Source organism: Lutra lutra, chromosome 1 (genome assembly GCF_902655055.1).
Source record: "Lutra lutra chromosome 1, mLutLut1.2, whole genome shotgun sequence".
NCBI classification, from domain to species: Eukaryota; Metazoa; Chordata; class Mammalia; order Carnivora; family Mustelidae; genus Lutra; species Lutra lutra.
The window spans coordinates 31371360-31398863 of NC_062278.1; the positions used below are offsets into that span (position 1 = coordinate 31371360).

Below are 27504 nucleotides of genomic sequence, written 5' to 3' on the forward strand. Positions count from 1 at the left end.
CCCTTTTAGTCTAGTCCAACTAAGTTTAATATTACAGAATTTGCTTTATGGAGATTTAAGAACTTGCCTATCTGTATCATTCAGTTCTGGCGGTGATCATACAACATTTCTAAAGTGAAGAGTGAAGAAAACATTGTACACCTATAATTATATAAGGAATAAAAGATATACAATGAGGGGGAAAGCCAGTGAGAGCGCACAACCCAGCCCATTTCTTTTTTAATTATTGAAATACAGTTCTGAAACTGCACAAAAGATATGATCCTGGTTTATGATTTTGATGAATGATCAAGAAACAAAGGATTAAGGCTTATCTACCTTAAGCATAAAAATTATAGATTTCTATTCAAGCAGATTTATTATTTTTATTCCAGGAATCAGACTATTTCTGGGATACTCATTGGGGTTGGAGAAGTCAGGCTTGATGAAGGCTGTAGAAATGGGTAGAACCAGGCTTGCTCTAAGATAGAGGAAATTTGGGAAAGAGTAATAATGACTGGGATTTATTGAGATTTCTATACAAGCTGAGCCTCTCCATGCTTTATCTCGTTTAATCCTCAGAATACTGCAAAAATGTAGGAACTTTATGTTTATTTTACTTCTGTGGAAATTGAAGGGGTATCTATCAAGTAATTTACCAAGTGAGAAACTAGTCTTCGAACCCAGATTAAGCTGGGTTTGTAGAACCCAGATTACCCTTGAAGCAGAAGATACCTGCTCTTCTTTCTCCTAATACCTCTCCTACTGCCAAAGATAGGAAGTGAAAGGAAGGGTGAAAGCATTTTGTCTGTAGGGGCACTCTTTTAAATCTGTGTGTTTATGTGCACACGGTCTAGACGACAGACATAATTCCATAGTTGGCAACAGTGTCTATGTCCAGTTTAGTAGTTTCATCACTTTCTGGCACTCAAATAAGTTATGACTAAATGACCTAATTTTCTGAGTTGGCTGATGCAGTTTAGTAATTGGTAGAAGAAAGGAGGTGAGACTTCTTGTAGTATCTCTATTGATAGCTCTGCTGCAAGTAGTCAGTGCTCACAACATGCAGGGCCAGAAAGATGAGGTCCAAGGGGTCCATAGCGTTTTTTGGAAATGTAACTATAGGCTGCATTGGGAGTGAAGTAAGCTGCTTGGGTTCCAATGAAACAAAATCCTTTGTTATGCTGTTTGAGAAGCGCTCATTCTTGCAATCAACTGTGGTCCATTTAGGAAGAAACTTGATTTACCTAAATTTTGGAAGAGCGAAAAGCACTATACAAATGATGAATTTTATTTTTATATTTCATTAAGCTCCAGTAATTCCAGAGTTAGCTCTTATGCCGCCAAGTTATTTTTGGCTCATGTTTTGTGCATGAATTCATTTGTATTAACAATAGTACTGAAATTGATCACTGCATTTCCATTAATTATCCCACTCTTTTTGGAATTTTAGGAAATGTTATGCTTAAAACATCTGGGAACTACTCTCACTATAGGCAAAAATAAATACCCCATTCGTTAGTTTAAAATTCTATAAAACTTATCATTGTGGAAGATTTACAAGTATCCAGATTATAGTTGATTGATTTTTATCAGTCACTTTTAGAGAAAACTGTGCTCTCCTGGATTAATTAAATTGAGTAAATTCTAATGGAAAAGTTTAGCCTCTATCCTTAGACACTGCATTTTCCACTGAGAGAGATTATGCAAAAGAGCATTATAAACGCACTAAAATCTGACATTTGAAAGAATTTGTTATGGCCCATTATTTCATCTAACAATGAAAATGTAGAGGCAGCAGACGTGAATAAATCAATAAGTGTGCTTTTGCTGCAGAAGCCATGTTTTTGGTTTATTCAGCACTGTAGTTAATGCATCGGGGGAAAAATAATATAATTTTGAGCGATTTATAAAAACGTTTTTCTGATTATATCATCTCATTGTTTATAGCTTTTAACAAATGTAATATACTGATTGTGGTGTTTTGAAAACATAAATACGTCTTCCCTTCTGATGTACTCTTTTTCTACTGATGTATGGTATAGCTGAATAAATGTGTTATTACTTTCAGGTGGGAAAGGTGGAAAAAAGAAGAAAAATAAAAACTCTTCTAAACCACAGAAAAACAATGGATCGACCTGGGCCAATGTTCCTCTACCTCCTCCCCCAGTCCAGCCCCTTCCTGGTACAGAGCTGGAACACTATTCAGTGGAACAGCAAGAAAATGGGTAAAACTATTTTCCATACCAAAAAATGCCCCAGGCTCTCCTCTTCTCTTTCTTGTACCTTTTTGTCTTTATCTGGTGTTCTCTTACTGTTTTCCCTGCTCCCTTCCCAGCCCATTCATCACCCTCCCCCCAACCCCCTTTTATTGTTTGCACTGTCTATGTATTTTAGCTGATAAATACAACACAGCACATATTGAGAACCCGGAATCCTTGGCCATCAAGTGCTTCAGATTGTCAGCAATCATGATAATGCAACCTCCATTTATAATATTGCTTGTTAGTTTGAAAGCAAGTACCCACAGCAAGAGCCACTCCTGAGTGGGGCTGAAAAGGGAATTAAAATAACCTTCCTCATCATCTCTCACAGTTTTCTAATGACTTGGTGTCTGGCCACAGCAGAGAATCCACTGTTGAGCTCCATCCCATGGTGTAATTGTAGGGACTTTAATCATTAGCTTTGATGGGAGTTTCGGGGCCAGAACGGTGAAAGAGGTTCAAGCTGATGCACATTCTGGAACAAAACCTCTCGAAGTTAGAAAATGTCCTTTAAGGGCATTTAAATGTGACCGGTTTCCTTATTCATTTCCAAATATGTCTCAATATGTTCCTCTGTTAACGTGTTAAATTGATTTAAAGCAGAAAGACACTGATACTTTTTATTTTCTAATTTTAAAAAACCTAGCAAATTAAGAGAAACATACTGAGTCCTTTTTTTTTCTATTTTAATAATTCTAATTGCTCTTTCTCACAATTTCTGTGTCCCCACCACTTTTGAATGAAACTGATAAATGCATAATAAAGACAGCTTTTCTTTTTCCAAGTTTCTTTAAATTTTGAAGTATTTAGATGTTAAGACTCCTCAGTTTATTTGAATAATAGCTTTATCTCCTGTCTTATTTTGTGTAAAGAGCACATGCACATAGTTTTTTTTTTGCTCTATCTCCTTTTCTTTTAAAACAAGTGCTATCTTTAATGTCTGGGATTAATTTTTTTTTTTTTTTTTTTTTTGGAAAGGGGAGAGAGAAATGAGGGGCAGAGGGAGAGGGAGAGAGGAGAATCTTAAGCAGGCTCCATGCCCAACACTGGTTCTGAAGTAGGGCTCGATCTCAGGACCCTAAGATCGTGGCCTGAGCCACAGTCAAGAGCAGGACACTGAGTTGATGAGCCACCCAAGTGTCACTCCAGGCTAATATTCTTTTTTTTTTTTTTTAAGATTTTATTTTTTTATGACAGAGAAATAGTGAGAGAGGGAACACAAGTATGGGGGAGCTAGAGAGAGAGAACCAGCCTCCCAGGTTAGCAGGGACACCAATATGGGGCTTGATCCCAGGATACAGGGATCATGACCTGAGCTGAAGGCAGACGTTTAATGACTCAGCCACCCAGGCACCCCTAGATTAATATCCATAATTGGAACTTTTTTTTTTTTAAGATTTTATTTATTTATTTGACAGAAAGAGATCACAAGTAGGTGGAGAGGCAGGCACAGAGAGAGAGGGGGAAGTAGGCTTCCCACTGAGCAGAGAGTTCCATCCCAGCACCCCAAGACCATGACCTGAGCCAAAGGCAGAGGCTTAACCCACTGAACCACCAAGGTGCCCCAGAATTGGAACTTTCTATGTCACAACTTTGCTTCCTTTCAAAGACCTCATTTACCTTTTTTTTTGGTTATGTAATACATATACATATATACTATAATATATACATTATATAAATAGATGATACATATGCATATGTGTATATATATATATTCATACACACATATACATATATTCACATACATACCTCTATATTTTCTTCTCTACATATTTTTAAAAATATTTTATTTATTTATTTAACACACAAAGAGAGATCACAAGTAAGCAGAGAGGCAGGCAGAGAGAGGGGGGGAGCAGGCTCCCTGCTGAGCAGAGAGCCCGATGCAGGACTCGATCCCAGGACCCTGAGATCATGACCTGAGCCGAAGGCAGAGGCTTAACCCACTGAGCCACCTAGGCACCCTCTACATATTTCTTTTTCTCCAAGGGTCTTTACCTTCTTTTGTGGGATTGTAATTCCCGTATATAAACATAGCATTATTATTTTACTTTTTTCAAATGTTCTCATTCAAAATAGGAAATTAAGAGCACACCCTCTTTTCTCTGACTTTTTAAAAATGTTAAACTTTGCACATGATCTTATGTTAAACATCAATAATGTAAATGTGCCCATGCCACATGGAGTCTGTTGAAGAGAAACCAAATGTGTGAATTCCATAAGAAAAGATGATTACAGGGTTTAAGAATCTGCATTTTTTCCTAAGATTTTATTTGTCAGAGAGAGAGAGAGAGGGCATAAGCAGGGGGAGCAGCAGGCAGAGGGAGAAGCAGACTCCCCACTGAGCAAAGAGCCCAATGCAGGACTCGATTCCAAGACCCTGGGATCATGACCTGAGCTGAAGGCAGATGCTTAATGGACTGCAATAGCTATTACCCACTGAAATAAAATTAATTCATTCCAAACAAATGCTAAACTTCTCACTCTATTTTATTGCCCAGCAGTAGAATTGAAAATATCATTTCGTGAATGAAATAATACACATTGCTGAAGACTTCTATTTTTTGATATAAATTATTTTTTGAACATCAAGCCATAAAATATAAAGTTATTTCTGGATTATTTTAATATTTAGCCAGGATGTATGCTCTTAGAACATCTTTTCTTTTGTAAAAGATTTCTAGAAATTCATTTGGTCCTTTAGACAGGTAAAGTAATATACATTTGCATTATATATATTCAAAATCTTTGTAGCGTGGAGCTTGGTTTTTAATAACCTTTGAATTATTTGCCTTAAGTATCTAGTATTTTCTGGAACAAAAATTTTCACTTTTAACCAAAATAGTAAAGTCTTACCTATCACTAAATTGACAGCAAAATTCAATTTTCTTTTTCTTTGGACTCCATTTCTTGATATATTCTTTATACTTCTTTGTTTTCTAATGTGAAAACCTCATAATATTGAAAAGAAGGGGCAGCTGGGTGGCTCAGTCACTTAAACGTCTGAGTCTTGATTTCAGCTCAGGTCATGATCTCAGGGTCCTGAGATCAAGCTCCATGCCCAGAGGAGAGTCTGCTGGAGATTATCTCCCTCTCTCTAAGTCTTCTCTGCCACCACTGCTCTCCACCCCCACTCATGTGTGTGCTTGTGCCCATTCTCTCTCGCAAATAAATAATTAATACATGTTTAAAAAAAAGAAAAGGAAGGATTTTTGAACACTTCCTAGATTATTTTATAATGTGCTATTCATGAAACTAACATTGAATATTTTACAGATGAGTTCTTCTTTAGAATTGTTTATATGCTTTGTTTTGAAACTTGTGTAGGTTTAAGGTTCTCTTGAAATACAAACAAAAAAAACTTCAGAAATCACCTTTTAGTTATGATTATTTTTATTGTAGCATTCAAGGATTCTGCAACTGTACTTCCTATGGTGATATATAGTTTTCTTTCTGCTGTTTTTAGCATATCATAATAGAGAACTTATCCAACATACATTTTTTTCAAGTACATACTAAATGCTATGCCCAGTTCCAGGAAAAAAAGCAACAGAGATGAAAGAAACAGATACATAATTATTCAGGAAGATCTAGTTCACAGGAGTGGTAGGTAGAGACCAGAAAACACATAAGACCGTGTGTGCACACACACTATTTTATATGATAAGCCCTAGATGAGCAAATATACAAAATAATAATTTGTATTGTGGAAAGGATAACCATTTATGCCAGGTGTAAGGCTGGGACAGTCCTATAGAAGCTCAGTTTTTGTGTGGTGCAAAAATAATGAATTCTGGGACACTGAAAAGTAATGTTAAAAAATAAATAAAAAAATTTTTTTAAAAGATTTTATTTATTTATTTGACAGAGAGAAATCACAAGTAGAGAGGCAGGCAGAGAGAGAGGAGGAAGCAGGCTCCCCGCTGAGCAGAAAGCCCGATGTGGGGCCTGAACCCAGGACCTGGGATCATGACCTGAGCCGAAGGCAGGGGCTTAACCCACTGAGCCACCCAGGTGCCCCAAAAAATAAATAAAAATTTTTAAAAAAAGGAAAAAAAAGCTCAGTTTTGAAGTGAATCTTGAATCATTTGTTCACAAATAATAGCACCCAGAGTTCTAACCAGCTGATGAGTGCCAGCTCTGAGCTTGAGGCAGAAAAAACAAAGGATAAGCAATGGTCCCTAACCTAAAGCAGCCTAGGTGCCAGAATAAATTATGAACCAAGGACTACAACAAAATGTTGCTAATATCACCATTTGCTGTGCAGATGGAGAGAAATTTCAATAGCTGAAAGAAAAAATATATATAAATATATAGGGGCTCCTAGCTGGCATGGTTGGTTGGGAAACTGCCTTCCTCTCAGGTCATGATCATGGAGTCCTGGGATCGAGTCGTATATCAGGCTCCCTGCTCGGTGGGGAGTCTGTTTCTCCCTCTGACCCTCCCCCTTCTCTTGCTCTCTCTCTCTCTCTCTCTCTCTCTCAGTCTCTCTCTCTCTCAAATGAATAAATAAAATCTTAAAAAAAAAAAATATATATATATATATATATATATGGGGCACCTGGGTGGCTCAGCGGGTTAAAGCCTCTGCCTTCGGCTCAGGTCATGATCCCAGGTCCTGGGTTCAGGCCCCACATCGGGCTTTCTGCTCAGCAGGGAGCCTGCTTCCCCCGCCCAACCTCTGCCTGCTTCTCTGCCTACTTGTGATCGCTATCAAATAAATAAATAAAATCTTAAAATATATATATATATATAAAATGAAAGATAGGAAAAAAAGAATAGCCCCATTCATTTTCCTTTATACTCACTACTCTTCCTTGAAAACTCCATCTTACTCTAATTAAGGTGACTAGCCTTTCCTTAATTTTGTTATTCCTTAAGCTCACTACTCTACTGCAGTACTCATTGCATTGCATTCTAATTGCTCATGTGTATCCTTCAGCAATCGGTACCTGCTGTATGAGGTTTGAAATATTCATAGAGTAAGAGATAATCTGAAAAGGTGTCTTGTGGCCAATTGTGAAGCCTTGTCTGTCATATAGGGATTTTGACCTTTGGATATAGATGATGGATAACATTTGGGATACTACAGCAGAATAGCCAATAGCTTGAAAAATGATGAGGCCATAAGTTAAGGCAATGGCAGTAGGATGGAGGAAAGGGATAAATTTTGGAAATATACCTAGCTGAGAATAATCTCAAGCTTGAAAAGATGGTCTCTTACTTTTTATTACAATGTTTAATACTGTTTCTAAACTTTCAATATTATTAAATTTCTTTCTAAGCCTTTCTGGGGTCATTTCGCCCCACAGAACCAAATACCAAAAGTTACCAAGTCATTGTCCAGATAGAAAAGTATTTAATTGTTAATTCAATATTATAACAACAATAGTAAATGTTCTCTCTCATCCATATGCCTCTCTTGGCATAAAGGATAAAAAGGATAAAAAAGAATATGCTTTATCTGGCATAAAGCAGATAAAAAGGAATCAAAATGTATTCATCCTTAGCTATAAATATAATGTATTTTTATTATGATCATATGATGCTAGTAAGAATTCAGTAGGGATTCAATAGAAATCTGACACTTTGCTTTTTTGCTATACTTAAAGATTGGCAAGCTTTTATGGGTGTTGAACTGTATTGTATTTTTATTAGTAATTTGGTATTTGTATGTGGCCTTTAGCTAGTTCACATGCAACATTGATTTGTTGTCATCTTTCTCATTATTTACCAGGCAAGACAGATAATATGATGCCTCATACTTCATTGACAATATAAAAATGAAAAACAGAACAAAACAAAACAAAAAAAGCTTTTCTAGGAATGGTTGGCCAAAAGACCTTTGGTTTGGCATCAGGAGCATTTTCAGTCTTCTTTATGTTACCATAAGAAAAAGTTGAGGGTGCCTGGGTGGCTAAGTCTGTTAAGCATCTGACTCTTGGTTTCAGCTCAGGTCATGATTTCAATGTCATGGTTCTCAGTGTCTTGAGATCAAGCCCCATGTTGGGCTCCTCCACTCAACACAGTCTGCTTAGGACTCCCATACAACACCCAGTGCTTATCACAGCAAGTGCACACCTTAATCCCCATCACCTATTTCACCCATCCCCCCACCCACCTCGCCTCTGGTAACCATCAGCTTGTTCTCTCTAAGAATCTTTCTTGGTTTGTCTCTCTCTCTTTTCTCCCTTTGCTCCTTTGTTTTGTATGATTGAAATCATATGGTATGTATCTTTCTCTGACTGACTTATTTCACATTGCATTATACTCTCTACCTCTAGCCATGTCATCAAATCATAAACATTCTTATTGATGAATCAGTTTGTGTGTTTTCATTTCAAATCAATAAATAGGCTTATCATCTACTATTTTTAAAGTATCATGTCAGGTGTGGCTAGACAAGAGTAATTGAATGTCATAATTTTAATGTAGCATAAATCCACTTGAGGAAAAGATACTATTAACATGTGAAAGGTTAAATTCTCAAAAAAATTAGACAATAGTTAAAGAAACCAACATTGGAAATGGCATAACATAGCGGAAAATCAATTTTCAAGTGAATGTGCAAAAATGTCAGTGCAAGTCAGAAGAGTATTATATCAGTGCTAGTTGGCCTCATCTGGAAAATCTTTATAAAAGATATGGAATATAGCATGTAGCTTGAAGGATTTGTAAGATTAAGGTAGATGAAACTGGAGAAGTACAGTTCATTCAAAATAAGTTGAATAATTTCAAGCAATAGACCATGATGGAAAAGTATCAAAAAAAAGAAAGAAGAAGAAGGAGAAGGAGAGGGACAGGGACAGGGACAGGGAGGGAAGGGGAAGGAGGATAAGAAGGAGAAGAAAAAGATTATTATAATGATGAAGAAAACAATTTATTTTGAAAATTCTTGTTCAGAGAAAAACAAAAAAGGTAGGTGGACACTTAGACATATTTAGTGCATAGAATAGAATGAACAGAAGTGAATGTTTGATTAAAACAATTCTGATGTTTCCATAGACCAGTTTGTAAGTGGTGTCAAAGATTGATTAGTGGATGGGAAAAACCGGAAGCACTGAATCCAGACAGGACCATGGGTGACAAACTTTGTACACAAAAGAATCTTTTTGTCCCCCCCAAACGAAATCTGTGATCTCCAACATATGAAACAAATCAAAATGGCATCATTTTGGAGCAATGTATTTTTTCAGGGCAGATTGGTACTTAGATATTTGATGGGAATATGAGTTTAACCAATGGTATTTTCCAGTTTATAAAAACTGTCATCTGTAACATATTAAAGTGGGCCTGCTTACACTACTACAATGTAGAGGACATTTTGACAGAGATATCCTTATCAGAGTGTATGAGGCTGCTGAAACACGTGCTTCAATTCACAGCTTACCAGGTAGATTATTCACGTAGCCTCAACAAGAGAGGAAAATAGCACTGCTACTGATAATGAGGTTTATTCCGTGTAAAAAACCCCTCAGTGACTATCCATCACTTACAGTCCTTCTCAGAGCTGATGAGGCCCCAGGTGATCTGGCACATCGTCACCTCCCCTGCCTCAACTATGCCCAGCTCTATTTGTTGCCTCCTACCAGTTATTAAATTATTTGAGTTCTTCAAATACTGTGATCTTTTCTCTTTCTCTGGGCCACCTTTTAGAATAACCCCCTTTCCTATAGTCAGCATAGCCTTGCCCTACCGCCGAACTAGTTTCAGCCCACCGTCTCCCTATTCCTGTAGTACCTGGTATTGTTGATTACTTGCTTCGTACCAGTCTGCCCTACTGGATGCCTGCTCTGTAAATAGATGCAGTTTTCCGATACATTAATCGCCCATTTCCCAAAGAAATGGGCGATTAATGCAAGGATTTTTTTTTAAATAGACTTTATTTTTTAGATCAGTTTTAGGTTAACTACAAAACTGAGAAAAAGTACAGAGATTTCCCAGATACTCCCTGTCCTCACACATGCAGAGCCTCTGCCACTATCTACTTTCCCAATAAAGTGATACACTGTTAAACTGATGAACCTGCATTGATACATGAGCATCATCCAAAGTCCATAGTTTACATTAGGATTTATTCTTGGTGTACATTCTATGTGCTTGGACCAATGTATAATGACACATATCTACCATTATAATATCATATAGAGCAGTTGGTCATAAAAATCCTCCATGCTTTGCCTAATCACCCTTCCCTTCCCTTGACTTCTGGCAATCACTGATCTTTTTATTGTCTCCATAGTCTTGCCTTTTCCAGAATGTCATATACTTGGAATTATACAGTATGTAGACTTTTCAGATTGACTTCTTTCACTTAGTAATGTGCATTTAAGTTTCCACCAGTTCTTTTCATGGCTTCATGCTTCATTTATTTTTAGCGCTAAATAATATTCCATTATCTGGAGAAGCTTAGAATTTGGCCTTTTGGTGAATTTTGTCACAGTTCATTTATCCATTCACCCACTGAAGGACATCTGAGTTGCTTCCAAGTTTTGGCAATTATGAATAAAGCTGCTACAAACACCCGTGTATAGGTTTTTAAATACATTTAGTTTTAGTCAAGTAAAGACACTTGAGTAAAAATATTCAAGAATCATCTGAGCATTTACAAGTTAGCATTTGTAAGGGAGAGGATACATGTGTGTGTGTGTGTGTGTGTGTGTGTGTGTGTGTATTTATAATAGTCATTTGATTTTTCATTCCTTTAATGAAATCTTCTATATACTAGAAATTGTATTTGGTGCTGGAAATGCAAAGTTGAGAATTACAGAGTTCTTGAATTTAAAGATCTCATAAAACAGTAGGAAAAAACATAGGGTGCCTGGGTGGCTCAGTGGGTTAAGCCGCTACCTTCGGCTCAGGTCATGATCTCAGGGTCCTGAGATCGAGTCCCGCGTCGGGCTCTCTGCTCTCTGCGGGGAGCCTGCTTCCCTCTCTCTCTCTCTCTGCCTGCCTCTCTGTCTACTTGTGATCTCTGTCAAATAAATAAATAAAATCTTAAAAAAAAAAAAACAATAGGAAAAAACAGAAACAAATAATCCCAGTAGGGGTGCCTGGGTGGCTCAGTCAGTTAAGTATCTGCTTTCAGTTCAGGTCATGATTCCGGGATCCTGGGATCAAGTCATGCATTGAGCTCCCTGTTTGGTGGGGAGCCTGCTTCTCCTTCTCCCTCTGCCTGCCACTTCCCCTGCTTTTGAGTTCTCTCTCTGTGTCAAATAAATATATAGAATCTCTTTTAAAAATATAATATGGAGAATACCACAATGTACATATTTTAGAGTTATAATCAATTCCATATGGTGGAGGCAGAGAAGACTTCACAAAACTGATGGCATTTGAACTGAACCAGAGGAAGAGCAGGAGCTCACAGGCAGATGATCTGAGAATAGTTATATATAGACCCAGAGTTTAGAAAAAAATACACAGTAGGCTGATGTTGGGGAAATAGTATGAAATTAAGCTAGAAAGATGGGCTGATCAGATGGGGAAGGGTCTTTTAGGCCCTGCTAATGAATTTGAACTTTTTCTTATATTAATGATAACCACTGAGTAATTCAAAGTACAGGTGTGATGGAAATTAAGATTTTAGAAATATAATCCCTTTGCCTATATGGACTATAGGATAAAAAAGATGAAGATGGTGTCACAATAGACTAGGAGAGCTAATGGACTAGTTCACATCAGAATGATTCTGATCTGTGATTATGGAAGTAAAGGGGAAGTAGGAGATTCGGTAGATATTTAAGAAGTGAAATTTATAGGACAATTACATTCAATAATATTGTTTATCCTATCCTTAAGTCTCCCTTTAAAAGGATCTTTTTTTTTTTTTTAAGATTTTATTTATTTGTCAGAGAGAGAGAGGGAGAGAGAGCAAGCACAGGCAGACAGAATGGCAGGCAGAGGCAGAGGGAGAAGCAGGCTCCCCGATGAGCAAGGAGCCCGATGTGGGACTCGATCCCAGGACGCTGGGACCATGACCTGAGCCGAAGGCAGCTGCTTAACCAACTGAGCCACCCAGGCGTCCCTAAAAGGATCTTTTTGATTAATGAGAATAATAGTATACGGAGAAGGTGTAAATAGAAATGCCACTGAGAGATATTATGTCACAATGAAAACTGTTTGGATTAATTCTCTATATTCTCTGACCAGAGTCCTTAAAAGCACACTGTTTTTATAAATTGTTATTTTCCTTTTTAATATATATTTTATTAGGCTAGCTTTTGAACCTCTGTTTTATAGATTTTAGATGTCAAGATACAAGGAGCTGTGAGTTTCCACTGAGAAAATCAGAGAATTAAAAGCATCTAAGGGCCATTGAATACATTTTGTAACATAAAATCTTAATGATTAACATGTCATATGGGCTGAAAGGTTGACATAGATCTAGAATAAGAGTAAGTTAAATTCTCATACACTTGTTTGACAATATTGGCATGTTCCATTTGGTATACAAGGATAAACAGCAGAAGAAAGTAGTTAAATCTACAAGCACTAAATTAATTCATTAATTGTCTTTAATTAGCAATTTGAGTTTTCCACGTGAGTAACTTTGTTGGGAAGTTATTGCCTTTTGTAACTGTGGGGTAACAATTAGCTAATAAGATCTTCCAAGGATAAATTGAGATATTGAGATAGCAGGTGTCATTATGATTAGAAATTAAGATAACAGCCAGGTGATTTACTGTGGCAGCACCAACAAATTGAAATCAGGATGAAATCAACTAAGAGAACATAGAGGGTGCTGTCGTTCCCCTTGTGGTTGTTATGAATTGCGTGTATCATTGTGTGCATGTTTACATGTTTATGTGTCAATATGCTTTTTTTTTTTTTCCTCATTAAACTTCAGGTATGACAGTGATAGCTGGTGCCCTCCATTACCGGTACAAACATACTTACACCAGGGTATGGAAGATGAACTGGAAGAAGACGATGATCGTGTCCCAACACCTCCTGTCCGAGGCGTGGCTTCTTCTCCTGCTATTTCCTTTGGACAGCAGTCCACTGCAACTCTTACTCCATCCCCCCGGGAAGAGATGCAGCCCATGCTGCAAGCTCACCTGGATGAGTTGACAAGAGCCTATCAGTTTGATATAGCCAAGCAAACATGGTAAATATTCTCATCAGGTCAGGGGACCCAGGCCTTCGGCACAGGGATCGAGGAAATGTTCGTTTACAATACATTCGCAAGGAGTTCTCATAGGACTATACAGTTGGGGGTTAGAAGCGCTTTTGTGCAACTCCTTAATCATCCGGATAAAGAAATTAGTTAAGGATACATTAAATAATTTGATCAAAGTCACATAACTTGTTAAAGAGTAAACCGGGACAAGAATTCAGATCTGCTGAATTTCAGGCTAAACTGCTTTTGGCTACACCAGAATCTTTTCTAATTTACAGGTTAGCTCTAATTAGCTTATCCTTGAACTCACTTCCAATGCCATAATAAAAGACTCCTTTTAGATTCTTCAAAGTGCCTGTGATTAATTCTGTATGTGGTTGTGAATATGTAAATGTAAGCTTCCTCAAATCACATATGGTCAGTGTCAGTTATTAAAAGATACTTGGGCTGAATTAAATGAGACAGAAAAAAAACAGTAGTATTAGTAGATGCATTAAAAAATAAAACCTAGAATAAATTACAAATCCCAAATTCCTTTTTTTCTAATCAACTCACACCCTCTCCTGAGGTAGACTTGGCAATCTACTTGGGTATCCTGTGCAAGTATGGGAAGAAAAGTGGGACAAGATCTCACAATTTTATACAAGTTTTTTCATGTGCTCTCTCTTCTCCCAAATAGTGACATTAAATCTGACTCTTGAAATCTCAGTGGCATACCTTTGATTATCTTCTATTGATTTCCATGATGCACTTCAAGTTAAATTTTCATGAAATACAATTCGCTTTTCTTTTTGATAGTTTTAGATACTAGGATAGTTGATAATGAGATAGATCTTGTTCTTATGTTAATGAACTATTTCTTTTAAAAGTACAACAAAATATACAAAGAGATACTAAAACCAGGCCAATCATATGAAGCTAATTACGAACATAGGTTCTTTTCCTAGAACCAGGGGTTTCTAGACATCTTTTTTCTCAATGATCTGATGTTTTTCAAAGGCCAAAGACAATCTACTGTTAGACAGTATTATTTTGCATCAGGCTGCTTCATAAAATACCTCTATTTAAGTTGAAGCCCACTGCTTCAAGAGCCAAAGGATTTCCTTCAGGTTAACTAATAATAACCATGTACTTAGTCATTTATGGCACAGATTCTAGCTCAGGTGTTCTCAAATTTGATGCATTTTGTAGTCATCTGGATAATTTTAAAATGCAGTGATACTTAAATGCCACCCCTATATATTCCAGATTGTCTGATCTGGTATTTGACTGAGGGCAGTTGTGGTTGGAACTACTGCCACTGCCACTACTTACTATCTGTATGACAGTGGGTAACTTGCTAAACCTTTCTGTGCTGCCAACCCCCACCCCCACCATTTATAAAATGATGATCCTAATACCAATTAGCTCATATACAATGTGAGAGCATAGTCTCCAAGACCACCCTCTGTTCTAAGAATTCACAAGAAGAAGCCATAGAAATCACTGAATACCATGACACTGAACGTTATCGTTTATTATATAGAAAAGATACAGATTAAAATCTTCCAAGAGAAGAGATGCACAGGACAGAGTCCAGGAAATTTCCAAATCTCGAACTTCCAGTTGTCTTCTACCAATGGATTTGTAGAAAGCATTACTTTCCCAGCAACAATGTAGGACAATATGCATAGAGTATTGCTAACTAGGGAAACTCATACGAACCTTGAGTTTCATGGTCTTTCTTGCAGCTTTGTCACATAAGCATGGTTGGTTATCTGCATAGTTGACTTCAGTTTCTAGTCCCTCCAGAAAGCAAGCTGACACCATGTGACTGAAAGCCCCTATCATAAATCACATTGTTAGACTTTCTGGAGAAGCCTAAGGTCTCCAGATGAACAAAGACACTCCTATCAGATAGGACATTCTAGAACTTAGAGAGAGATTACATCCCTGGAGCACATGGCAAAAGCCTAACTTCTCTTTGGACAAGGTAAATTCTTAATTACACATCACAGTTTTTGTGAGAATTAAATGAGTTCCACTTAGTTCAGTTGGTAGAGCATGGGACTCTTAATCTTGAGGTTGTGAGTTCTAGCCCCACATTGGGTTAGAGATGACTTAAAAAGAAAATCATTAAAAACAAAGAGAGTTAAATGAGTTTGCTCTTATACAAAACATAGTCCAGTATCTAGCTGTATTAGAGCTGTTATTCTTCAGAAGGGCTCGGGTTTTCACCTGAATTTTTCATTGCTATCTTCCCACTCTTAAAAGAGCATCACCTTTAGTGTGTGTTGCGTAGATCTTTACAAAATGAGTGGACAAACAAGTTCTTCACTTGCTCCAGGTACCTGTAGGGAAAACCCTGTTTCTTTCACTGAGTATGTTTCTGTTCAACCAACAATCCTCCAGGGTGTCATTAGCGACCCTCTTTGTAGAAGTTATGAGCCCGTATGTGCTCCCGCAGGATCTCGCCCTTCAGGAACGAAATGTCCTCCTCACCTGAGGTGCACATCGGCATCACAGGAGGAACATTTTAAAAATGCTAATTCCCACACTCCACCTCCAGGGATTCTATACATATTAACCCATGCAGTGCATAGTACAGTGCTTGTCACTACAAGAGATCTATAAATGTTTTGCACCCTCTTCTTATTTCAGTTTATCTCCTACTTCTGCACATCTGGAGGAGTCCATTTTATACCTTAATGTATATTTTTTCCATTCAAGAGTTGTCAGCAATGCTGTAGAACTAGAATGTCAGTTTCTTTGCTTCTTTCCAGGACAAAAGTGCATACCATTAGAGAAAAATGAATCATGTATATAAATACCACCTTATATTCTCTTGCTTATGACTTGACTCAGTCCATCCTTAATTCACAAACAAAATTTGAGACAACATTTACAAGATGTCATCATCAACACTCAAGATTTTCTATACCAGTAGTTTAGAAACTTCCTGATTTTTGCATGAATGAGCTATGATGAATGTCAGATAAAGACTTGGGACCTCAGATTCCTGATCTGTTAAATTAAAAATGGGGCTCCCAGAACTAACATCTTGGGGGGGTTTGTTTTGTTTTGTTTTAACATTGAAAGATGTAGAATGTTGTTGTTACATTGGAGTTGGTTGCAAGTTTAAGAATGCACTTGGGGGGTTCCTGGGTGGCTCAGTGGGTTAAAGCCTCTGCCTTCAGCTCAGGTCATGATCCCAGGGTCCTGGGATTGAACCCTGCATCGGGCTCTTTGCTCAGCGGGGAGCCTGCTTCCTCCTCTCTCTCTCTGCCTGTGTCTCTGCCTACTTGTGATATCTGTCTGTTAGATAAATAATTAAAAAAAAAAAAAGAAGAATACACTTGGGAGAGGAATGTTAAAGAAATTCTGGAAAAATGAATTATTTTCCCCCAAAATGCAAGTGTTAAAAATCATCTTGTATCTTTAATTCAAAAATGTAGGGTAAAAATGCATAACACTTGATTTACATGTGCCTTAAATAGCCTATGTCTTTTAAATACTTTGTACGGGAAATAAATAAATAAATAAATACTTTGTACGGATGCAAAAAAAAAAAAAGACAATGTGTTAATACATGTGGTATATTCACTCATTAATGACAGTAACAGATAACAATGACTTTCATATATATCATGGCATTTATAATTTATTTTTTTATTTTTTTTTAAAGATTTTATTTATTCATTTGACAGAGAGAGATCACAAGTAGGCAGAGAGGCAGGCAGAGAGAGAGGAAGAAGCAGGCTTCTGAGCAGAGAGCCTGATGCGGGGCTCGATCCCAGGACCCTGAGATCATGACCTGAGCCGAAGGCAGTGGCTTAACCTGCTGAGCCACCCAGGCGCCCCAGCATTTATAATTTAGAAGAAACTCTTAAGTAGTCGCAAAATGAATCAACTGAACCCTAGTGTCCAGCCATGCCATTTGAAATAAGTGACTTAAGTTGGAATTTCACTTTAATAGATTTTTTTTTTTAAGATTTTATTTATTTATTTGACAGAGAGTAATCACAAGTAAGCATAGAGGCAGGCAGAGAGAGAGGAGGAAGCAGGCTCCCTGCTGAGCAGAAAGCCCTATGTGGGGCTCGAACCCAGGACCTGGGATCATGACCTGAGCCGAAGGCAGCGGCTTAACCCACTGAGCCACCCAGGCGCCCCACTTTAATAGATTCTAAGACAAAGGGAATAATACAAGTTCTGCCTACTTCACAAGGTCGAGGTTAAAGTTACATATGCATTGCAAAGGGTGTGTTAACACACCTCACGTTCCAAACACAGAGAGTCCTAAGAAGAATCTTTCCCACGTTTGAGGTGTTTTAGACTTTAGTGGGTAAAACAGAGGCATAAATAAGTAGCTAGAACATAAAGCAGCCATTCCTACTTTAAACCAGGTTACAGTAGATAACACCACTCAGCCTGATTCATGGGTAGGGGGGGATGTGTAGGAAGAAAGCCTTGAAAGGCAGGCACTGTCCTCCTGGCTGGGAGAAGGGTTATAGGTATTAACCCTTCATGTGACATTTTTTTCTTTGTAAGAGCTAGCAGACAGAGATTAAACAGGCCGAGTAGAATTTTGACACTAAACTGTAAACCAAATTATTATATCTGGAGGAACCAAAAAAAAAAAGGGGGGGGGGGCTTTAAGCAGTTATTTGTGGCAAATATTCATTTTCTCCTTTGGATGATTTATTTGCACAAAATGTAGGGTCTGTATTTTTCTCTGTGTATTATCCCATAAATACCAGTGGAAGAGTATACTAGTCAATGCTGTTGTTGTTCTGACTAGCCATGTATCCATAGCCCGTTGTCTCTGCTGAAATGTAAGAAAGCACTGTAATCTCCAAAATTAGTTAATAGAAAGCAAGAAGACAAAATGAGTCGCCATCACATGCTGTTTAATTCTAATTTGGTAGGATGTTAATGAATTCCTTTTTTCCCCTATTTGAATTCTAGGCACATTCAAAGCAATAATCAACCTCCACAGCCCCCAGTTCCACCATTAGGTTATATGTCCGGAGCCTTGATTTCCGATTTGGAAACAGATGTTCCAGATGATGATGCGGACGATGAGGAGGAAGCTTTAGAAATCCCCCGGCCCCTGAGGGCACTAGAGCAGACACCCGGATCCAGTATGGACAATCTAGACAGCTCTGTGACAGGTAACGGAACTGATTTAATAGGAATAACTGACCTATTTATAACATTAAAATGCATCAGAAATCAAATACTTTCTTATGTAAGATTTATTCCACTCCAGCTATTTCTATAACATTTTAAATATGTTAATATTAAACACAAAATTCAAAAAGGATTTGGAAATACTTTTGCTTTGCTGCAAAAATGATAAGAAAATTCATGAATTTTAAAAAGCTTTAAAGACATGAAAGAAAACTCAATTATATCCAGGGCTTTATGAAAAGTTCACTCTACTGGGGAACCAAGTCTATTACATAAAAAACCTTGACTTTTAGAAATGATATATTTTGTTTATCAGGAGCTACATACAAAGTGAATGCAATCTTAAAATGCCTCTCAATATTTCACTCTGTAAAATCATTCACTGATGAAAATAAGCAAGTCTTCAGAACGAGCCTCTCTAAGGTTGCACAAGGTATTATTTTTGGAATGGAAAAAATGTATAGTGAGATAAGCCATACATTTACGCATTTCATATCTTTGGATTCAATAATTGCTCCTCTTCCAAGAAATACAGTTATTTTTGCTGTTTACTCCTTCGGCGTCCTCTGCTTTGCTCACCGTGTGAACGGTAGCAGTTGCTACTCTCCCAGGATGATCCCAGGACTGCAACATATTGCCAAGGATTTAAGTTTATCCCATTTTGTTGAAAAAACTTGAATCCTAATATGTACACAGTGAATATGGAGAAACACAAAAATTTCATCTTTCTATTCCAGTAGGTATCCCTTCTTTGACACACATGCACAAATGTCTCCTATAGGAATAGAAAGACATAATCACAAGCATAGATCTTGCTTTTGCCTGGCATTGGGTCTTCTCAGAAAATCGCCCTTTTCTGTATTCATCTTGATAATATCGTCTTCATCCTTGGAGGCATTTATCACAGTTCCATTTCATTCATTTGTACTCCAATGCTCCCAACTTACACAGATCTCACACTATGCATTAGAGTTCAGCCTGCACTGAGGGAAACTTCTTTATGGCAGTGATAGAGAAGGATAAAGACCTATATGTTTCTTCTCTGTGCCTTCCTGAGTAGCACAATGTGTGATGCATGAGTCCCCTTTTTTTGTTAGTTTGTTTTGCGTCTTACCTGGGGGCTGTATGCTTGCCAGGCTAATTAAGATTTAAGAGCTGCAGATACAGGACGCCTGGGTGGCTCAGTTGGTTAAGCAGCTGCCTTCAGCTCAGGTCATGATCCCAGTGTCCTGGGATTGAGTCCCACATCGGGCTCCTTGTTCTGTGGGGAGCCTGCTTCTCGATCTGCCTCTGCCTGCCACTCTGTCTGCCTGTGCTCGCTCTCTCTCTCTCTCTGACAAATAAATAAATAAAATCTTAAAAAAAAAAAAAAAAAAGAGCTGCAGATACACTGCTGTGATTTCAAATCCTGATCCAACTGAAAGTGGCAGAGCAAAAGTTTAAATCTTTGAATGCAGAGAGCTAACTTATTAGTGCACTATTATGTTAAGCCCCTTTGCCTGAATTTGTAGCATAATCTTCAGGGTAAAATTCTGCATATGTTTGCATATCTCACTAATGAGACTGAACTCTTTTCCATTAGGAATGCAGTAAGAATTGCAATAATAACACCAAAAAAGGCAGTTATAGCCTCTGTAGTTCTTTTATTAAATATATAGTGTCAGAGGTGATAAATATATCTATAAGCCTGCTATTTCATACGTTTCCATGGTCACCTGTTAGTAACATGTTAGGGTATTTAATGTGAATGTGGTTAAAACCAATCTGCCTTTCTCCTTGTAGTGAGTATACTGTTCATTCCAAATGAAGCTTTTATTGCTAAGAAAACAGTCTGTTTTCCTCCTTGAATTCACTGCTTAATTACTGCCGTGTATAAAAACCTCAGGGTGTCTAAGTATGTATTACATGATGATTTTATCCTATGAATAATACATCATCTCAGTGAAAGAACTTGTACTCTACAAAAAGTAGCCAAAGAGGAAACTCTTTACTTTTTTCTTCTCCTTTTTTTTTTTCTTTTTGGCTCTGTGATAACTTTGTGGGGAGGGTATGATCAAAGATTTAATTTGTCTGCTAGTATATAAGTATAATGTAAGTAAATATAAATTAAAATAAGAGCAAATATGTTTTCTCAAAAAAGTATGTGTGTGTAGGAAGCATGGGTCAGTGTATAGATGTGTGTGTGAGAGAGTATAGATAGGGTTTGTGGTTTTATCTTCATGTGAGTGTATGCAAGGGGGTGTGTGTGAGTGAGTGTAAATAGAATTTTAAGTGTATTAGAGTGTGTGTGCACATGCACACATGTACGTGTACATGGAGATGTCCCCGAGGTTAATGTATGTACCAACCAAATGTTATGGAAATCAACATACTGATGTATATTATCCTAACATGTTTATGTTTTCTTCAGACACTTAAAGCTAGCTTAATGGTGCTAAATGAGGTAGGCAATAAAACAGACACTGTTTCCATTGGCTTTTTATGTTTTTAAGATGGTAAGTGCCCACAGAGAGGATTCTGATCTTACTGTAAATTACTTGGGGTTCTAAATTTGTGTGTGGTATGAGGAAATCAGGCATTTACTTTGACTTAAATCGCCTGGCAGAGATTTCCACTTTCATGAAACTAATAACCATTTTTATTAAATGGAACAAACAGTTCTATTCCATTCCTTGAAACTTTAAAGGCAACCAGAATGACAGTCCAATGATAACACAGAGATGGGTTAATAAGCCTGTGTATTCAGGATTTTACTTGATATATTACATTCCAGCCCTTAACCACATTAAGTAATATCAGCAGCTAATAAGGTGCCCAACCCATCTTTATAAAAAATAATTATATTAATTCCCAATATTTTCATAACGACAAAGTAATTTGTGATGGACCTCTTTAATTTTGAAATAATGGGTCATGAATGGAAAAGCAAGAAGAGAGGGAAATATCTGTAGTTTCATATGCCATAATCTCATGTCTTTTCCTGGCTGGGCTGCTATAACAAAAGGCAGTAGACTGGGTGGCTTAAACAACAAGTATTTATTTCTTACAGTTCTGGAGGCTGAGAAGTCCAAGATCTAGGTGTCAGGAGATTTGATTCCTAGTGTGTTCCTCTTTCTAGCTAGCAGACCGCTATCTTTGTGCTGTGTTCTTACATGGTAGAGAGAGACAGCAAACTCTTGTCTCTCTCTCTTTCTCTCTCTCTCTCTCTTTTTTTTTAAGATTTTACTTATTTATTTGACAGAGAGAGAGAGAGAAAAAGCCATAGAGCACAAGCAGGGGGAACAGCAAAAGGAGAGGGAGATGTAGGATCCCCACTGAGCAGGGAGCCCCATGTGAGGCTCAATCCCAGGACCCTGGAATCATGACCTGAGCCAAAGGCAGATGCTTAATTGACTGAGCCACCCAGGCACCCTAGCTTCTTTTTGTAAAGTCACTGATCCAATTGTGATGAGCCCACATCCATGGCCTCATCTAAACCTAATTGCCCCCCAAACACCCCGCCTCCTTATACATTAGGGATTAGGGTTTCAACACATGGATTTTAGGGAGAAATCAACATTTGGTTTCCAAACTCAGTAATGTGGAAAATGTATTTACAAACCTGCTATACTATATTTATTCCCACCACAAACTTTTTTTTCAAAGATTTTATATTTGTTTATTTGAGAGAGGGATAGTGTGTGTGTTGAGAGGGTAGGAGTCAGGTGAGGAGCAGAGGAAGAAGCAGGGTCCCCCCCTGAGCAGAGAGTCTGATGTGGGACTCAATCCCAAGACCCTGGGATCATGACCTGAGCCGAAGGCAGATGCTTAACCGAGTCAGCCATTCAGACGCCGCCCCCCACAACCCCGCCAGCAACCAACATCTATCAGATGTCTATTCCTTCTAATCTGTTGACTAGGAATTTAGACATAATAATGATAATGATAATAATGCTATCAAGAAGAAGAAGAAGAAGATTAGCTTGCACATATATAGCCCTTAGTAGGTACAAGACACTACCCAAGGAAGTGGCCTGCTTTTCTGTTGTGGCTTCATGGGCTAAGAATATTTCCTACATTTTTAAAGTATTCTAAGAAAACATGGAACAAACAAAAACAAAAAAGACAGCAAAGCCTCAAATACAAGGTATCTGACACCTCATAGAAAAGTCTGCAGATCCTTGTCGTAAAGTTTTAACATATATTAATTCATTAACTGTCACAACCCTGTTTTTGTTCTCATTTTATAGAAAAGGAAATTGGGCCACAGAGGAGTTCAAAGTATTTTTAAAGTTACCCACATGATAAATGGCAGAAGAATTTTCAAAATCAATTGTTCTCACTCTTAGATAAATTATCATGATCCCTTCTCTGGATATGCCCAACTTTTTTTTTTTTTTTAATCTCTGAATTTAACATATTTAAGAAGAAAATGATTTCCTGGCCTATTACTCAACATATGGATCTCTGTCTCTCTCTCATCTCTCTGCTCTGTCTTCCTTTCTGTGTGTATGCGTATGTGTGTTTATACACGTATGAATAAAAATGTACACATATATGCACACAAATACAACATATAGTTTTATCTCTGGAAACATTAGTCCTTACTCTCTATAGGCTTGATCAAGATTTTAAAAATCTTAATTTTTAGATGTACCTTTTATTATTTATTTTCTTATATTTAGTTTATATTCAGTTATAGTGACTCATGCTAACAAAAATCAACTGTAACAGCACTTTTTATAGGAATCTCCTTTTTAATTTAATTCATGCTATAACCTATTGGTTGTAATAACGTATAAAACTATCTTGATTATAGCACATCACACTCTGTTTGGGGCTAGAAAGTAAACACCCAGAGTTGTTTCAGTCTTCAGGAATATGCTTGCCGTATTTCCTCCTTAATGCCAAATCTACCATTTTGGGGTAACAGGACAGGGAGGGGAGTTAGTACTTCTTTCTGTATCTTCCATGATGGGAGTCCAGGGTAAGTGTTTCCTGAATTTAATGACTCCACCACAGGAAAAAAGAAACAGAAGGCAATGTGAGAGAGGACAGAGGGAAAATGTCCTGTACCTGGTGCCAAGATTCTAACTGTTTCACTGATCACAGAAAGTACAATGGAGAATGAGTGCCATGAAGTGAAACAAATAAAAGTTTCCTTAACTGCTGGACCCCACATAAATATTATGGCTGAAAGGAAATCGTGACTTTATATTTTCTTCATTTTATGTCCTTGGAGGTTTTTACTGGAACTCCCAAACCAGATTGTTTTGAAAACAATAAAACCTGGCAGCCTCACCACCTTCCTCGACCACACAGCTTTTAGATAATTGGCCACTCGACAGTGTGACCTGATGCCTTGCTTTTGTTCACAAACTCAAGGAAAATATTTTAGAATTAGGGGAATTTCAGAGATAAGGCTACAAATAATTAAATCACTTCCTTAGGCTACTTCAACAGCTGTTATGTATTTAAAAAGAAATTAAACATATACTTCAGAATTTAACAGATAAAAGGGGAATATCATATATTCCATTTTTATCTGAGTGGAACAAGTTAACAGGTGCCATATGTCCCAAGGAAGAAATTTTGTAATGACTTATTTTGCTTTCCATATGTACTACATATTCTTTCCCTCTGAGAAATGTAGGTGGAATCCTTGCATATTTAATATGTTTGAGTGAAAGAAGGATTTCTAAAGATTAAAGATGTTTTCCTACATTTAAGCAGAGGTCAAGATATGGATTGATTTGTCCAAAGACACTTAGAGCTGAAGATTTTATTTAATAGATATTTAGACTGATTGCACTTAATAAGGAGAGTTCCTGGATTAAATATTGGCTGAAAAAATGGGGGACAGCCAGTTTTTGTATCTCATAAAAATGGTAATGCAACAATTAGCAGGGTCATATTATAAAGCACAGACTTTACTCTAGCTTAATGGATCTAAGGATAAGCATTTATCAGCAAGGAAGGACTTAGCATAAAGCGACATGTAAATGAATTGATGACTGATCATAAATTAATTTTAGTGCTGAAGATCTAATATAGACACAGCAAGATGCCATTTTATCATGGTATTTTACTGCTCAGTAACGTTTGAGCAACAACTTAATGTCCTATATGCAGTTCTTCTTTAATAGCTTGAATAAATTTGAGATTTTTTTGGCCTTTCAGCAACTTTAAACCTGAGAAATTTCCAAAGATTGAAAATGTAAACACAAATAAATTTGGCTATGTGACATAAATTCATTTTTCATTAAATGTTTAAATATGTATTGATGATGTTTGGGGCTATAACATGTCAAATTAATATGGATTGCTTATAATTTGTAAAGAATCTCTACCTGAACTCATTCACTTGGTGTTCATTTTAATTTTTATGTTTCTATTTACATCTAGGAAAGTAAAACCCGTTATCCCCAAACTTGCTTACTTTCTAATTCGTGAATCAATGTGTTCCTTTCCTTCTTATCATTGTCTTCTTTTATTTTAATGGTTTCCACAAATGTTCAGATCATTCCTGATGCTTAAATCTAAAGAAAGAGCAAGAATGGTAGCCACAGAGAGGTGAAATCAGTGATTGCTCAACAAATGTAACAATTTTATAGCATGCAAGAAATTTAACATATGTTCTATACTTTTTTCTCCATGGTATATTGCAAATTTTCTTTAAAAATATTCCCCACCAGTACCCCCATTCCATAGATCGTACTTAAATAGACAAAAGAGGCTATCAAAAATAAAAGTGAGGGACAAAGAAGAAAGAAAATTTATTGCCTTCTTTCGTTTCCTTCTTGCCCTCCATTTTGAAGTTGAACTCAACTGTACTAACCTGAGGGCACTTGCCCCTCTTTAGCTTGGGGTAATGAGGCTTCCTGATGCTTACCAAGGCCAAGCCTGTGTAGCATTTATCTTTTCGACTTTGAAGTCATCTCTCTAGTTTCTTAGCTCTTACATGGAGTAGCAAAGAAAACAGAGTTGTTGTTCTTTCTATATTGACCAAAACCTACTCAAAGCCATGACTTCCATGCTACTCTCTCTTCCCATGGAAAGGAAAAAGAAAGCACTAAAGAAAATTTCATGAGTAACTGAGATTTCTGAGGGCATGGCAAGGAACATTAACGGTGGAGATAAAGTCAGAGCAAAGACACAAAGGCAGCAAAGTAGCTGGTCTGTTTAGGGACTGGCAAATTTGTAGGTTGAAATCTGAAAGCTGCATATGAAGGACTCATTACCACAGGAGACAAATGGTGTTTTTGAAACTCAAGCTAACTCTGCTAAGAGAGGTCATAAGATCACATTTCTTTAGTGACACTGCTGTGGTGTAGGATTTTTCCTACTTTTTCAGGTTCAGAGACTGTATTTGTCATAATGATAAATCCTGAGGTTCAAAACACACAGCAAAACAACTTGAACAGGAAAAAAAAAAAAGACCAATTATTTCTTGGCTGGTTATAGCAGAGAAAGAATTAAAACGAACAAAAATGGGCTAAGTACGTTAAAATACATGGTTGAGTGTGGATGGAGAACTCAGGGAAAAAAAAGCAAATCGCCACTTCATATAACATTATTACCTTACTTTGAATAAGATATTGATAAATATTAATACTCAAGTATATCAAAGCACAGCTATGTATATTAATTAATTTTTTAGTCTTCCCTTTCAGGTAATAACTCACTTCTTTTGCTATTGTCCAAGTTGTCAACAAGAGTTGACTGACATTATATTCCTACTTAATACATTTTCTACAAGTTCTTAGGAATATATTTTTTTCTGTAAATAAAATAAGTTCATTGTTAGGAAATGGCACATGGGATAGAATTACATATAGGATTTATTTATGGTGAATAATGAGAAACATTGAAGACATTGAATTCAACGTGCCTGATGTTTGTTGAATTTCTACTGGGCAAAGCCCCCATAGAAGAAATATGAAAATGAGTAAGAGTCCCTCATTTCCAGAATTCCACTGTCTAGAATAAGAAACATTCATATGCAATGAACTATAGTTTGTAGACACCTGATATGCCTCTGTATGCATACTGTTTGAAAAACACAAGTAGAGAAGTTGATTCTTCCTAAAGGTTAAAGGTGAGGTGTAATCAAGGTGGTAAAAGGGAAATTGATTTGGACTTTCAAGTTGGGCAGTGGTCAGTCGAGTTGGTGACAATCCAGAGGTGTGTCGAAGGGACCAGAGATAATGCTACAGATGTGGGGCAGGCAGTGGGACTACGAGGGCTGTAAGAGGGTGTAGGGCTGAAAAGAGAGGCTGGGCTAGATACTGAAGGAGCTCAAATTCTTACCTTGGAATCCAGATGTGTCATTCGCAAACTGAATGGTTTTGAAGGGAGGAACAAAATTACTTGACAAATGAGAAAACTACTTCAGATGACAATGAGAAAGACAGAAGGGACCAGAAGGAAATCAGCAGGCACCTAAGAATGAAATTGGAGATGAGAAAAAGGAGTTGCTTGTTTGGAGAGGGAGTTTCTTCAGAGAGCTGACAAAGATTTAGCTGTAGATGCTCAGAGGACATTTAGAAATACAGAAAACGGGTGCGTAGGAGAGACCAGGACAGAATTTTCACGTATTTCAAAACTCTCCTCAGTTCTAGGGTTTCGTATTCTCCGGTGATCACTGACTGAATCACTTTGATTTTTTTCTTATCTGTCATAGCATTATATTGCAAAGCCCACTGCATCATTTCTCCTTTCGTTTTGAGCTGTTGGTCCTTGACTTGTGATTATTAACTCAGAAATGGTTCTCTCAGAGGAGGCTCGGTGACTGCTGTTATCTGGGCTCCCTTGCAGTGGCCTGTGTCAGGGGAATTTGTTTGGAAAGTAAAAAGTGCATCTCTGTGCTTTTGGCAAATAGAATCGAAACTCTATCTTTCTCTGCTACACTTAACACCCTTTTAACTTCTCAGATTCTTCTAACCCCTTTGGTTTCTGTTTTCTCTCTCTTGAAAGTACATGAACCCATAT

General features: G+C 37.3%; 1 protein-coding gene across 1 annotated transcript in view; it reads left to right on the forward strand.

Annotated features, from left to right (window-relative positions):
- Positions 1–27504, forward strand: part of ROBO2 (roundabout guidance receptor 2) — a 1319482-nt gene that overhangs the window by 1274585 nt on the left and 17393 nt on the right. Inside the window, 3 exon segments of the mRNA XM_047722052.1 lie at positions 2051–2207; positions 13093–13353; positions 18310–18515. Of these exon segments, the coding sequence (XP_047578008.1) occupies positions 2051–2207; positions 13093–13353; positions 18310–18515 (624 nt within the window).